The sequence below is a fragment of the Chenopodium album genome, chromosome 20 (assembly GCF_948465745.1).
Source record: "Chenopodium album chromosome 20, dcCheAlbu1.1, whole genome shotgun sequence".
NCBI lineage: Eukaryota > Viridiplantae > Streptophyta > Magnoliopsida > Caryophyllales > Amaranthaceae > Chenopodium > Chenopodium album.
The window spans coordinates 33052600-33067256 of NC_137853.1; the positions used below are offsets into that span (position 1 = coordinate 33052600).

At 38.3% G+C, this 14657-nt stretch overlaps 2 protein-coding genes across 2 annotated transcripts; both read right to left on the reverse strand.

Moving 5' to 3' along the window:
* Positions 1–831: 831 nt before the first annotated feature.
* Positions 832–3179, reverse strand: LOC145597054 (replication protein A 70 kDa DNA-binding subunit B-like). The gene is made up of 10 exons (XM_081653232.1): positions 3036–3179; positions 2690–2951; positions 2498–2597; positions 2282–2412; positions 2131–2209; positions 1889–2000; positions 1639–1817; positions 1494–1557; positions 1244–1347; positions 832–874 (listed from the first exon to the last, which is right to left on the reverse strand). Exons 1-10 carry the CDS (start codon positions 3177–3179, stop codon positions 832–834), a joined length of 1218 nt encoding a protein of 405 aa, XP_081509358.1.
* A 3107-nt stretch (positions 3180–6286) lies between these two features.
* On the reverse strand, positions 6287–10112 carry LOC145597055 (uncharacterized). Its single transcript, XM_081653233.1, has 3 exons — positions 9704–10112; positions 8775–9615; positions 6287–8591 (listed from the first exon to the last, which is right to left on the reverse strand). Exons 1-3 carry the CDS (start codon positions 10110–10112, stop codon positions 6287–6289), a joined length of 3555 nt encoding a protein of 1184 aa, XP_081509359.1.
* Positions 10113–14657: the final 4545 nt, after the last annotated feature.

Here is a 14657-nt window from a genome sequence, read left to right on the forward strand (position 1 = left end):
ATGGTCGTGCTCCTCCAATGCTCGTAGTTGCTCCATAAAATCCCGAGAAAATGCTCCAAAGGTGCAATTCCCTACAAAACTCAACCAAAACTACGAAAACACTAGAAAACACATATTAGTAATAAAAGTGGCTCTAAAGAGCCAAAAACACTTCTAATTATGACCAAGGGACGGGGGTAAAATACTATATAAAATAGACATATCATGTGGGTCGGAATGTTGGAGGTGGCAATGAAAGGGATGTTGGTGGGGTTGGAGGAAGACTTGCTGGTGGTGATGCAGAGATGGAGGAGGTGAATCAAGGTGGAGGTGAAGAAAAGAATACAGAGGAAGGGAATGCTGAGGTTGGGGTGCAGAATGAGGGGCAAGAAGTTGGTAATTAACAAACCATGACCAACTTTGCCAAGATCTGATTGATCTATTAGAGGTTTTATTGATTGATGTATTAAGCAATTATAGGCAACTGACATGCCTTTTTTTTTCTTATTTTTTCTGTAAATAAGCAGTAATCATGAATGGTGGAAGGATATTTTGTGATGATGTATGTTGCTTAATGTTAAATAAATGTATTGCTTTGAATTGTTGGCTACTGTATTTTCAGATTGTAGTGATTTTGTTTACAGGGTATGAGATACATAGATTCTGGAAGCAGTTGTTACCTTCTTCCTAATATGCATTTAGTGACAGTCATAGAGAGGATATTGATGCATTTAGTGACTTAATAATCTAAATGGCTGACTAATTGAGGATAGGTGTCTAATATATGCACAAATAAAGAAATTTAAATGATAATCATAATAATCATTTTTGTGATAAAGAAACCAGCAAAATTCACACAATAAGCAAGGCTAAACCATAAGCAGATATTGTATTCCTGCAATAATCTAAAGAACAAAGTGTTCCATGAAAAAGGCATTAACTTTGAATTACAGACAATTGTTTAATCCATTCAATGGATTGAGCAAGCAAAAAAGGCATTGTTTGTAAGCCTAATTCAAAGCAGATTTAAGCTGCTCTATATGACCAACATTATCAAAAGAAGATATAACTTCAGAGTTAAAGAGACAATGCTTGTTAAATTGCTTGAGTAGCAAATATGAGCAAGGATAATCAAGGATGCCTCAAATAAGAACACATCCAAAATGATAAGCCAAAGCTATCGTGGATGATGTGTTCTGATTTGAAGCTGCAGATTGGCAGAACAAGTGTTCAAGAGGAATGAGAAACTGATTGGACCACCCACCGCAGCACCCCTGCCCTGTTCAGTGCTTGGGATGGGTGGAGGATTATGTGCGTTGGTGTGGATTTCAGAGCTGCAGCAACACGATCAAAATCTTTCCAGTCATCCTGAAATCAAAAACAAGTGTTGTTATACCCAGGATAGCTAGCTTCATGGCATAATTTTATGTAGGGTTATGATAGGTGTGGGTGAGAACCTTTATCTTTTTTTCAAAAATTTCAAGTGTTGTGAGCTTGAATATCTGCTCACATACTTGGCCAAAGGCAGTGAGGCGACATGTTCCAGTGTCATCTTCAGCATCAAAGCTAAAGTTGACCCTGCATTTGTGGTATGAAATCATGGTAAGTGACATCACGGCTTGGTTAGTTAGTTGTGCAACATAAGAATGCAGAACGAACCTCTCAGTGGAGGTGCATTTTTTGTCAGGGCAATGTGGGCAAAAGAAGGCCACATTTGCAGCAACGCCACAACGCTTGCCACAATTATCGCAGCCAATATAAGCAATAATATTGTCTAGTTGTGCATCTGGAATTGTGACTGTTAGTGTGTATATTTCTTCCTGGATAGTATTGTCAACCTGAATGAAGCTGTGTTAGTATATAAAACCAGATAGCTAGTAAAAGGATTTGTGTGTGTGTGTGCACTCACAGTTTTGCCATTGATGTTGTCAACTGTGGTTGGAATTGGTTCAGCACCAATAGTCATGAATTCGAGTTGCCTTGACATGTAATCACTAATTATGTCTGGATGTGCATGAGCCCTAGCAATATACACAAAGGAAGACATAGCTGATTAAGCATAGGAGTTAGACTAAGCTTGAATTAGGTACAATAAAGTGTGAATGTGTATTAGTGTAAATGGTCTTTAGCTATTAAAAGTTGTTGGATTACCAAGCTCGCAAAGCTTCAGCTTTTTCACCATTGGGGGCTGGGTCAATTGTTGTGGACATGCTTGATTGCAATGAGAAACCTGTGAAAAGTTGCATAAGGACACTTGATTTTCACATGATGTAAACAATGATCAAGGGTGAACAAATTATACCTCTGTGGGTAGCAGGTTTCAGTGAAGTTAAGCTAACAACTAAGAAAGTGGTTGCCCAGTCTTTGAGCTTCTCACAGTCAGAAAGGGCCAATTGTCCCCATGCAGAGATGATCATTGGGCGAGAACCAGTGCTGCAAAACAAAATGTAAGTCAGTGAGTGCAGGTTTTGATAATAATGCAGGTAACATTTGGGAGCCTTAAAAGGGTAGTAGCAACCTTTCATCGACTATGCTGATATCACGTACATCAGCTACTCTACCTGACTTGTATTCCACTTGTCGGGGGTCTTCCATGTGGACTACTACTCCAAGCAAATCTGTCAGTTAAGCGATGGATAGGCACATTATTGACAAGAGGTAGATGTGTTTTTAATTATTATGTGTAGATTAGATAAGGTTTAGATGATACCAAACCGGTCTGATGGTCCACTTGTCTTTGGTACATCAGCTATGGAGATGTATTCAGGTAAAACAGGTCCCTCTGTTCGATCAATAGGTTGAATTTTGGTCATTCCGCCGAAAGTAAGTTCACATTCTCCTGGGTATGAACTAAATTTCGGGTTGATTGTTCGCACTGGAGCATTAGCTATCTCATACTTCTTCTTGTGTTCAAAGACTTTCTGAAAGTGGTCACATTCAGCTCCAAACAAAGTAGCTTTCATGTTGTTACCCTGTATCATGTAAATGTAAAAGTCATGTATAGGATTTGTAAGCATTCAATAACTATGAAATAATGAAGAGTGGTAAGGTTGCACCTCTTCATCTTCAAAAACCAGCTTCTGAAATTTTTTCTTGTTTGGAGGAGTTCGGATAGGAGACTTTTCTTTCACTGTCACACGCACTTTGTATGCTTTGCTTACAGGTGACAGCTTGTTCAAAGGTGTGTAGTCGGGTTTCATCTATAGTATACAAAGACAATTTGTTTAGTTATTCGTGCTTAAACTTGATTACAACAAATTGGCATAAGTCTATGCTATAACTGACCTGTATAATATTATAATATTATATAAATAGAAAAGCATAATATTATTATTTTATGATATTATAAACAACCTTGGCATAATTCTATGCATACATGCATTTATAATTCAATATAATAAAATATAAAAAGGACTCTTCAATGAAGTGACTTGTAATTACAAATTAAGTTCAGTGCTATACAATGCTAATCACATAGCAAGTTTTGTATGACTTTTAAAGAAGTCTAATTATTGCATGGTTATATCCCTTAGACAAAGGAGTGTTACCCAGGCATATATAAAAGGATGGTCAGGCTTCAATATTTTCACAAACCATTTCTGTATTTTACATTCACATTTCTCTAGTCTTTTTTTTTCAGTTTAAGGTGAGAGTAATGGGAAGCAAGGGTAAAGATAAGGTGAATCCTAGCAGTGGATATGAGTTTCCCAAACAAACTAACTATGAAGTAATGGAGACGCGCCTCACTGCCTTAGAGAAAAAAGTGGAAGATTTAGAAGCTGTGGTATCTGCTCTCTGTTTTGAGCCTGAAGATAAGCAGCCTAGCCCAAAAAACCAGACACCAAAGGAGGGGACCAGTAATTACAATCCCCAGCCTATGCTTAAGTTGGAAGACCTCCATCACCACTCCAGCCCTTCATATTCTCCTGAAAGTGATGCTTCCTATGGTGGTTGTTTTTAAAGAGTATCTGAAGTCATTGCAAGGCATTTGCAGTCTAAATCTAGTTGTGTTTCTAAGTAGTCAGAGGCTTATGTTGTTGCTTTAGTAATGAACAATATTTTTCTTCTAGTTATGTGTACTATGTTGTTGATTAGCAAGTTGTGCTCAGTGTATGGTTGCGGAATGTTCTAAGTAGCCTTGTTTGCTTTAAATCAAAGCTTGAATTTCTTTAATATGGTTACTTTACTTTTTGTTCATAGTATAGGTAGTTTGAGCTGATTTATATCATAATATACAGCATGTCATATAATTAGCTGATGTTATTTCTTTAAACAACTTTCTCAGCAGCCCTTAGTCAAGAGTAAAGTTTTTATAAAGTTTTAGATGTATTTCTTACCAATATAGTTAATAATAGTAGGCCAACCACAGATTCTACCAAAGTCCCTTTATAATTTTATGTCCATGGACCAATTTTTTTACAGACATGTTTTTTTGTCATATATTATACTGAACATGGTCCTTTCAACTCATGGGTAACAAATATAAGGGCATAAGTCAAAATAACTACTGTACATGTGGCCTAGTAACTGGTGAGATGATAATAAGCTTAAAAAGATAAGAATTTTCTATATAGGCAACAATATAAGGCATAATACAAAATAACTGTGTACATGTGGCCTAACTACTGGCAAGATGATAGTAAATTTCAAAGGATGAGGTTTTCCTGTGTAAAGAACCGCATGTAAAATAGCTACATAGGTTGTCTGAATGCAAAGCAAGCACAAATAAATAGCTAATTAAAACAAGTGTGCATATGCAATTCAAATTAACAAAAGGCCACATGAAAAGCAATTCAGATAGTTTTATTGCATACAGGTAAATAAATGAGAAGAAAAGAAGTTAATGCATAGGCAGATGTTAAGTTCAGCAAAGCATCATTAAAGTGCTTACCTTCTTCAACTGGAATGGCAGGCAGAATTTGGGGGTAGACGGGAACAGCAGAGCAAAGCAGCAGAGAATAGAAGGAGAGTAAATGCTCTCTTGAAATATAAGAATCTTAAATAGCAAAAAGCCTATTGATAAGTTAAAGCTATATGGCCTTTATAATTTAGTGGTTATTATAATGTCCTGATACAGATTATTGTCTATCGAATAAAAAGATGTAGTAAGTAATTTCTCCCAAGGAAATCTGCAGAGTAATAATCATACAAGCAAAATCAGAAGTGATATTATAAGTAATAAAAGCATAAGCACTGAAACATAGTTGTGTCTAGTGGTTAATAGGCTGTTTGTAGTGAAATAAACTAAGGTTACATGTGCAAGTAGATAATAGAACAATCAGTCACTGATCTAATTTAGCTATAAAAAGAAAGATGTTATGTGAATTTAAAGTAGGAGAAGTTTCTTTTTGGAAATCATCATTGTGGGCCACATATAAACCTAGGATTTAAGGATTATCTGTTGTTATTGTGATGCTTGATGGGTGTAGCAGAAAAAGAAGTGTTGTTATAATTATAGTTATCTAGGGAAAAAGCTTTTTTTAAAAGCCTGAGGGTGACCTGTTTGAAAGACTAAGAAAGGGCTGCACTAAAAGTATTCATGACTTGAATCAATGTATTGCCCACCAGTTAATAAGGTTATTCTGTTACTTAAGTTAAAAGCATGTTTCTTTACTGTCTTGAGGGTGATAGAATGAAGGGGCACTATATACAACAATGTAATAAGGGGGGAAAAAAGGGTTTTTCAACAAATGAGGTTGTAGTAGCTAGCCTAGGCCTACTATAAAAAAAATATTGAAATAAGACAGTATTTGATCTTGCTGTTTTTTCCTCCCTAGTATTTGTAATTTCATAGAAAATTTTAGTTCATTATTTACTACATTAGCTCAACATCTAGTTTAATAATAATTATATCCAAATTACTTTTTAACTCTTGGTAGCATGTTTTTTTGGTGCTGAGCATTATACAATAGATGTGCATTGAATATCATTTTTTTGCTTAGTAAAACCATGTTTGTGAATCAATTATTGCAACAGAAAACAGAAATGTACATGTAAAGTATGTTCCTAGCAAGTAACCGTGTCCAATAGTGTTGCTGCAATTTGAATAGAAGCATGTAAACTAACAGAACAATAGTGGTTTTAACACACTGCAAGGCATTTCAATAACATTGCATATTTATATATCAATAATGACTGTGAAATAAATATTTTTAAAAAAAGCTTTACACACCCAAATGATACTCTAAAGATCTACAACATCAAACCTGCATAATAGGATAGCAAAATTAAATTAGTAAAAAGAAAAAGTTGTTTTTTTTTATGAATAAGTATAGAAGCAATCCCAGAATACCTGCATCATATCATATCATGTTATGCCAGATAGTCGCAAGACATCATAAGCCACGATGTTTTTCAGAATTGGTGTGTTGTGAACTTCAGCAGGCTGGGGGGTGATCACAGTCACTTTCTCCGATTTCTTAGCCCTTGACAATGCAACATACAATTGACCATGTGAGAAACATGGCTGTGGGAGATAAATCATAACTTGGCTTAGTGTTTGCCCTTGAGATTTGTTGATAGTCATTGCAAAACTGAGCTTCAGAGGAAATTGTATACGCTCAAACTGAATCGGATATTTTGCTGATGATGGAGGCCGGAGGTTGACACGATGGATGAATACAAGCTCTCCTTTACGATGACCAATTGCTATTGAACAAACAATAACATTTCTTCTGAAATACTTGCATATGAGACGTGTGCCATTGCACAGGCCATCAACCGGATCAATATTCCTCAGCAAGATTACTGGACTGTTAACTTTTAGGACCAACTCGTGTGGTGTCATACCACCTGGGGCAAGCTGGTTCAAGAACTCTGTTGGGTAGGTAGCACAATTATCATCTAGAATGCTATCAAAACTTTTATAAACAACTGCTTCTCCTGGGAACTTGTCAATCAGGAAATTGTTGATTGAGTCTACTACATCATTTAATGGGGTTAGGATTGCTCTTTCTGTGAAAATATCTGGTGTAAAGGCAGGATGTTGCAATTCAGGGAAAGTAGCAGCAGCTAGATAATCAATAGGTTCCTCGTCTTTTTGATAATAATTGACAATGTGAGGAGGAACCTTCACAAAAGCATTCTCAGTTGCCTGAAGCTCGCCATTTCCCAAACCCAGCAAAAAAGATGCATATGGGGGATCTGCTTTGGCTCTAATGTTTTCAGTAAGATGTAGCTTTTGTAACCAGGGCCAAATATGTGAAGTAACCAGGCTTGTTGCAACAGCTTCTCTTTGAGTCTTGTGAGGAACAACTGGTAAAACTTGCCTGAAATCTCCACCAAAGACTACAACTTTTCCACCAAATGGCTGATCTGGATCACAAACATCGCGGAGCAGGAGCTCAACAGATTCAATGTTCTCTTTTCTTGCCATTGAAGCTTCATCCCAGATAATCAATGCTGTCTCTTTAATCAAAGCAGCTAAGCTGCCTTGTTTAGGAACATCACAAGCGAGTGATGTTTCTGAATCAAGTGGAATTTTAAACCGTGAGTGTACTGTCCTGCCAGAAGGTATATTTGCTGCAGCTATTCCTGATGTTGTCGTTGGAAGCACAATTTTCCCTGCCAAGCGCACTTCTGCATACAGAGCATTGTACAGAAAGGTCTTTCCAGTCCCTCCAGGGCCATCAACAAAGAAACAACCAGGCTTTTCTGCTTGAACATGAGAAATAATTTTGTCAAAGGCAATTTGTTGAGCTGAATTTAGCTGATCTCTACAATCAATTGATTCTTGAGGAATAGGTGCATCCAAAGCATCAATAATATCCTTTGTCCTCTGTAGTTCTTCTGGCATTTCTTCTTGTAGATGTTCAAGCTGAAAATGAGCCAATGACTTGCCCATTGACTCTAAGTGTTTCTCAACTAACTGTACTGTCAGCAGTAAAACTTGCCTTTCATTTTGTGGAAAGGTATACCTAAAGTCATCAGATAAATCATTATAGAAGTGTTGCCATAGTGTACGTGGGTTGCTCGCAGCGCAGAAGACCAACACAGCTGCAAATAGCCGACGTAAGGCTCCTGGCATATGAATTTCTGCAGCTTCAGACAAACACGCATAAACAACATTGTCTTCTTCAAAGAGCCCTCTTTTAATAGCTGCTTCATGGAAAGTGGCACATAGGACTCCATTCACAGTCCGGAGGTCAGAAAACGATTTAGGGCTGCGTATATTGCCAAGAAGCAGCCGCAAATAGAAACGCTCTCCTTCTGCAGGTGTAACACATGCCAGCCGACCTATGACCAGTTTCTTGTTCTGTCTCTGAAACCATGCCTTAGCAGTGGCATCCCACCTGTAATGTTCAATGAATTCACTATAGAGATATCCTGTACCTCGAGGAGATGATGCGTTTGCTTTGAAGAATTCTGTTAGTTGAGTTCTCGATCTTCGTTCATTCAACACCACAGAATCAAGCTGCTCATGACTTCTTAACTGAACTGTTTGCATGTTTTCCAAATGCACTGCAAGGTGCTGTACAGGGGGGTGCATCTCAAATAAGTCAAAGCCAAAAATCCTCCAAGCTGCCTCACATGGTGAAACCCATCGTCCAGACTGAAACCGTTGAATTTCATCTACGGCTTGAGTTTCTTCACCAACAACATTAAAAGATACTCTGTCATGCCCTTTGTAAACATATTTGTATAAGTACTTAACAGCTTGAATAGATGAGCAAACTTCTACATTGAGGTGACAGTCAAACAACGCGGAAAGGTATGGGTTGTATGGAATAACCCAGCGATTATCAAGGTTTGAACCTCGAATTCGTACACTTTCTCCTGTATCTCGTCTCTAGTACACTGGATATCCATCATTATGGTTTGTTGTTTCTTCTAAGAATTGTTTTGGGTAGCCATATTTGCATGAGGCAGAGCTATCATCTTTCGCAACCATACATGGACATTTAGGGTTTGCTTCTCCACAGGGGCCATGCATCATATGGCGCACTATTATTTTCCGAAGATCTAGGGAGCTGTGGGGTGGTAACTCAGCAGATACAAATCGATCAAAATCAGAAGGTGTTTTCAGTTTGTAATCAGGTTTCAAGATAATAAGGAAATGTGCATATGGAAGACCTCTTTTTTGAAATTCAATGACATATATCATAGCAGCCACTTTCCCGAAAATTTCTTTCTTCATGATTTGTTTTTTCAAACAGATTAATTTTGATCGAAATATACGGGCAACAAGTTCCGGACGGTTCTGAGCTGCTTCTCCAGGAGCTAGTTCTGCTTTGATCTCTGACCAGTTTGCATTACAAGTGATGGTGAGAAACAAATCAGGCTTGCCAAAGCGCTGAACCAAAGCCATGGCATTCAGGTAACGCCGCTTCATGTCTCGCGGACCACCAATAAAGGTTGGGGGCAGAATAACTCGCCGTCCGACATTTGTGGGATTTGTTTCACCACTTTCAATGGAATCCAAAATCCCCTGATACAAATCAGCTCTGATTGTTTGCTGATTGTGGCGAAAGTAGTCTAAGCGTGTATTCTCAATCTTCACATACATGTCAACTATATATTGCTGCAAACATCGGCCTGCACGCAGGAGCATATTGTTTGGGCGGCATTGCAATTTGTAAGCATAGTACTCACGGGCAGAAATATGCCGAGTTGAAGCACCACCTGCATCCGCTAAACCTGCATTTAAAGAAGCATGATGTGTGTGAACAACAACACAAAATGAAAAAGACACTCTGCAATAAAATTTCAGGCAGATGAAACGCACGGTTAGCTTCCTGTGCAAGGGCATCTTCCTCTGTATGCACTGCTGAAGATGTAATGGGGTCTGTTTGCTGCTCTCCTAAACCGCTGTCTTTGGCAAGACCCTGACCCCAGCCACAATCACCATGTGGGAATAGGAGTGGATACTGCAAGGGATCATAGCATCCATAATTATGGTATATGCGATGAGAATCTGTTGCCTTTCCTCTGACTGTGATGTATGGGCCATTGGACTCGCTTGATGAACTGTTTTCAGGCCAAATCGCAGCTACTTCATCTGTTGTGGGTGCATTATAAACCCGCTGGTCTAAAACAGTGTTTTTATTGATAGTAATTTGTGTATCTTCTTGAATGTCAAGGTCTTTTAATGATCTGAAAAAGCGAGCGTAAGGATTTTGAGCAGATACTTCCATAAGTATGTCTATAATATCTTGTCTTACTTGTTTAAAGCAATCTACTCTAGCAGCTGACTCAAATTGGCCATCATAAAAATAGAGTTGTAAATATCTAGGGCCTAGTTCATCAGGGATTAAATCAGGCAAGTTATGATAAATTTGTCCATGCAATTTAAAAACATATATTCCTTTGTGTATGCTGCCATCATATCTACCACCTAATGAGCTAAATGCAAATAAGTTGTTATATAATCGAATGTATTATCTGAAATGCAATGCATCTTCCTCATCAGATGTTAAAAGTCTATACACTGCAGGAGGGTATTCATTAGTGGCTAGTTTAACAGATCCATTTCCACAGCAGAAATGAAGTGATTCATGTTCAAATTTTTTGGCACTGCAATGTGGGCAAATGGAAGGGGATTTCAGTTTCAAAGGTGCTGCAGGCAATGCCAAGCCAACAACAGCTGCTGGAGGTTCTGATATTCAACCAAGCATGGCAAGCCAATTGATCAGCATAGTACATTGCAGAAAATAAGCAAATAACTCAGTAAAAATATGCATAGGAAAACTTACTGGGCTTTTTAACCGTGGCTTGCTTGACTCCTTTTTTTTGAGAAGCTGCAGTATTTTTCTCTGTGATATGAAAATGACATGTTAAGTTACAGAAACACTAAACATTTAGTGGTTAAGTTGGTCTAATGTAATTAGGCATCATATAATATTCACTTAATCTGTCTCATATAACTGAGTCAGTTTTCTGTATGCAATGAGCTGACTATTTCAGTAACAAATAAACCTGACCTTTAACCTGCTTTCAAATGGGCAAAGGAGCTGTAAAAAACAAAGTTTGCTTTAACGAAGCCTTGCTGTTGTTTTTTGCTTGTGTTTGTTTTGTTCCCTGAGTTTTTTTGTTGCCCTGGGTACTTGTTCCACCTATTTCTCTGTATAGCAAACGAAAAAACAGCATAACACCAGCATCAGTAGAAATACAGAAATATAGCTAGTCGTGTGTTCTTGTGGTAAGCAAAAGTAAAGCACCTCACTGACACAGGTTCTTGTTCCGTAGCTGATAATGCTCGCTTACGTTTGCTAGACCTTGAACTCTCAGGAAGTTGCCTATACAACATGAACCGATCTGAAGGAGCGCTGCTAATATCTGTCCTCACAGCCTGTGCTATGTTAGCTACAGTTGAATCAGCAGCCAAAAGGTTTGGGCCTGCAAAACGAAAAATTTGCTATTCAAATGCAGAGCTAAATAATCTTAGCTACAATGAACTTTACCTTAATGTTATCTAAACACAGGCAGGCAGCGTAGTTGTTTTACCTAGCTCAGTCTCTAACCTCACTCAGCTAATTCTGCCAAATACTGCAAATAGCAAACATAAACAACTTTGCTTACTGTTAAACTGGGCAGCTGAATTTCCAGCCACTATGTTGGTAGAATGCCCTACATAAGCAACTTCAGGCTCAATCTGTCCAGCCTCTTGCTGCTGATGTGTGGCAGAACTTGTTTCGTCCAAATCCCTACATTGAACAATTGGAAAATCTTGCTAAAAACAAGGAAAGACCTAAAAATTCAGAGCAACTAAAATATCTATTTAGCATGCGATAAGGAAAACAAGCTAACACCTCATAGGAGCAGGGGTCTGAGACATAGCTTGTATCATCTGTAAACGTTTGCTAACCCGAGTTTTTTGCAAGGGTTTTTTTTTTCCCAAAGCACGATCTGGATACCAAGAAACATACTTATTTCAAAAAAACCAAACACAATGATTGCAGCCTAATAGTAATAGTTAATTTATAAGCTGCTTATAACAGCACGAAAGACAAATGAAACATGCAAAGGAACCCGGATGTACGCATAGTGAGAATATAAACTGAGCAAGAAGTTGCAAATAGGCGTTGCAGAGGCTTTTGAAAAATGGAACAGTGTTACAATGCATCTGCAGCTATATAACCTGTAAAGAGAAATTTGAACTCTGATCAAATTGAAAAAATCTAATGCTTAACCATGCTGTGCATACTTAACAATAGAACAAGAATTTCCATAAAATACGATCAATGGCAAGAAAATTAGACTTCATTAATCAAAGCTCAAAAGGCTGAAGTACATTAAATTTTGGGGAAACATCCACCATGTCTTGACAATAAAACTAACACATAAAGCAGCACAAAATAAGCTGGAATACAAGAAGCACACTAAGCTAATATGCCATATCTAAGGCCCTACAGGAACAGACAAACAAAACATGTAAGCTAGCAAAACAAGGTCTTATGCAGCTTCAGTCTGATGCCTAATCAAACTTCCTCCGCTTAAACAAGGTGTCCAACTCAGGAGGAACTGCAAATGGTTCATGAGTGAAGCGGTCCCCAAAAGATGGCCTAGCTTTTGGTTTGCGAGGTGGAGGTGGAGGAAGAGCAGGTGTTGGAATCTTGTGCACAGCAGACTTAGGTGTTATGCAGCCATCTTCACCTAAAAAAGGAGCTAAGTGCAGAGCACCTTGAATCCCCAATACACGTTCTTTAGCCACTAAGTAACTTTCCCTAGCCAAGGAACACTTAATACCAGCATAAACCCCATTGCCATAGTTCAAATCAATATGTCAAGATTGAATGCAATGCGCAGGAAATCTACAGCCCTCCTAGCAGCCTCTTGTTTGGTAGCCTTGCAATCAGCACGAGCAGTACTAAAAACACACTCCATTCCAGTAGCAATTGTAGGAGCATAAATCGTAAGCCATGAAATGAACTTTTCTGGTCCTAGCTTGAAAGTGTTCACAGCCGAAACACGTGCTTTAGTCTCCACAGTTAGAGTGCGCAGAACATCCATGTAATCAATGCACACATATTTCTTGCAACGCTTGTGGTTTGGCACATCTGGCCACTTGACTGGTACCTTCCCTGCCCCCCTTTCCATTGACTCGAGCTCAATGCGTTTCATCTGGTAGAGAAATTCACAGCGTTCGAGCCTCTTAATTTTCTTAGAAGTCAAATCCTCAACCTGAATGTTGTACTCCATCCGGAGTGAACGAACGCCTTTTTCAGCAGCTATTTCACGCGATTCTCCTACTGTTTTAGCTGGGCCACCCTCGTAAACATAGAAACCCAAGCCTGGGTCAGTCTCCACGACAAGCTTCACAGCATTCTTCCTTGCATCAACCAGGTAGTAAGCTGGCTGGGGGATTTTCAGATACTCCACAACTTGCTGGAGCAGGCAGGAAAAAGAAATAGGCACTTCTCGAGTGGCAGATCCACCCACCTGTGTGCATACCATAACATAAGAAACATGTTGTTGCAGCTAACACTGGTGCAGGGACATCTTATCACTTGAGCTACAGGTGTAAGGTAGTGAAACATGTGTTGTTGTAAGACAGAGGCAGAGGCAAGGCTAAATGCATAGCAAACATAAAAACAAGCTAAATAGTTCTTGCAATTACATCACAGAAGAACAACAAAGCTGACTACCAAAGCACGCAACATGTTACCCTGAACAAGGCTGGTTACATCACAAAATGGAAGACACAGACAGAGGGTAATCTAAATCAAGCGCACACAATAAAACCAGCTAAATAGCTAATGCAATTATATCACAAATGAACAACACAGATGGTTACTAAAGCATGCAAAACATACCCCATTCAAAACAACAAAGGACTCTCCACATACCAACTAATACAAGCAACTTACCAAGCCAAGCCACACATAATACACAAAACAGCAAATCAATATAGCTGGCCCTTTGATAAGGCAACAAAAACAAAAACAAACAAACCCACCAAAGCATGTAACAGATGATATAGATAACACAACAAAGTCATCACATACTAACCAAAACCATCCAAACCAACACTTGAACAAAAACAGCAATGCAATACAATTCTCCAAACCCCCTTTCCAAAAAAAACAAAGCAAATCAACATAACTGTAAATAATAGAGTACTTACAGCAGAACCTGCACCTCCACCCATTGCAAGCTCATAACTCTGCTACAGAAATAGCAAAAAACAAAATTAGCAACCAATATCTTCACCAAAAACTGATCCCTTTTACAATCACAATTGCATGATTTATCATCAACAATATAAACATGTAAACCATAGCCTAAGGTAGCCCATGTTACAAATTCCAGATTCCACACTCACTTTACGAAAGAAGAATAAAAAAAACAGCCCACACACAAAAATGCCAGGCTAATTAGCCATCCTTTACCAACACAAATGCACTAAATCTTTACTTCATAACTAATATATGGACTATACTTAAACTAACTGCTGTTCAATAAATCACACGAAGTTTGTTAAGCAACCTAGCTGGGGAAATATTGTGTGCACAGAAGCCAATTAATTTTAATAATGGCTACCAATTTAACCATGCCAAGTAAATCCAAACAATGTAATCAATTTGTCAAGTTTAAAAAAGTCATGATTCTGAAGAAATCCTTCAAGCAAGTGCATATATGTTTTGTGTTCATGGTCAGTGACTAAAAATGTCATGATTCTGAAGAAATCCTTCAAGCAAGTTCATGTATGTTCTGTGTTCATGGTCAGTGATATCAAAGAT

Excerpts from the sequence above, each read along its gene's own strand:
- LOC145597054 (XM_081653232.1), bottom strand. The coding sequence starts at position 3,179 with ATGAAACCCGACTACACACCTTTGAACAAGCTGTCACCTGTAAGCAAA. Across the intron at positions 2,210-2,281 it reads GAAACCTGCTACCCACAGAG|GTTTCTCATTGCAATCAAGC; the intron begins GTATAATTTGTT and ends AACTTTTCACAG. Across the intron at positions 1,818-1,888 it reads ACAACATCAATGGCAAAACT|GTTGACAATACTATCCAGGA; the intron begins GTGAGTGCACAC and ends AGCTTCATTCAG.
- LOC145597055 (XM_081653233.1), bottom strand. The coding sequence starts at position 10,112 with ATGGAAGTATCTGCTCAAAATCCTTACGCTCGCTTTTTCAGATCATTA. Across the intron at positions 9,616-9,703 it reads CCTTGCACAGGAAGCTAACC|GTTTAGCGGATGCAGGTGGT; the intron begins GTGCGTTTCATC and ends CTTTAAATGCAG. Across the intron at positions 8,592-8,774 it reads CATAATGATGGATATCCAGT|AGTATCTTTTAATGTTGTTG; the intron begins GTACTAGAGACG and ends AGGGCATGACAG.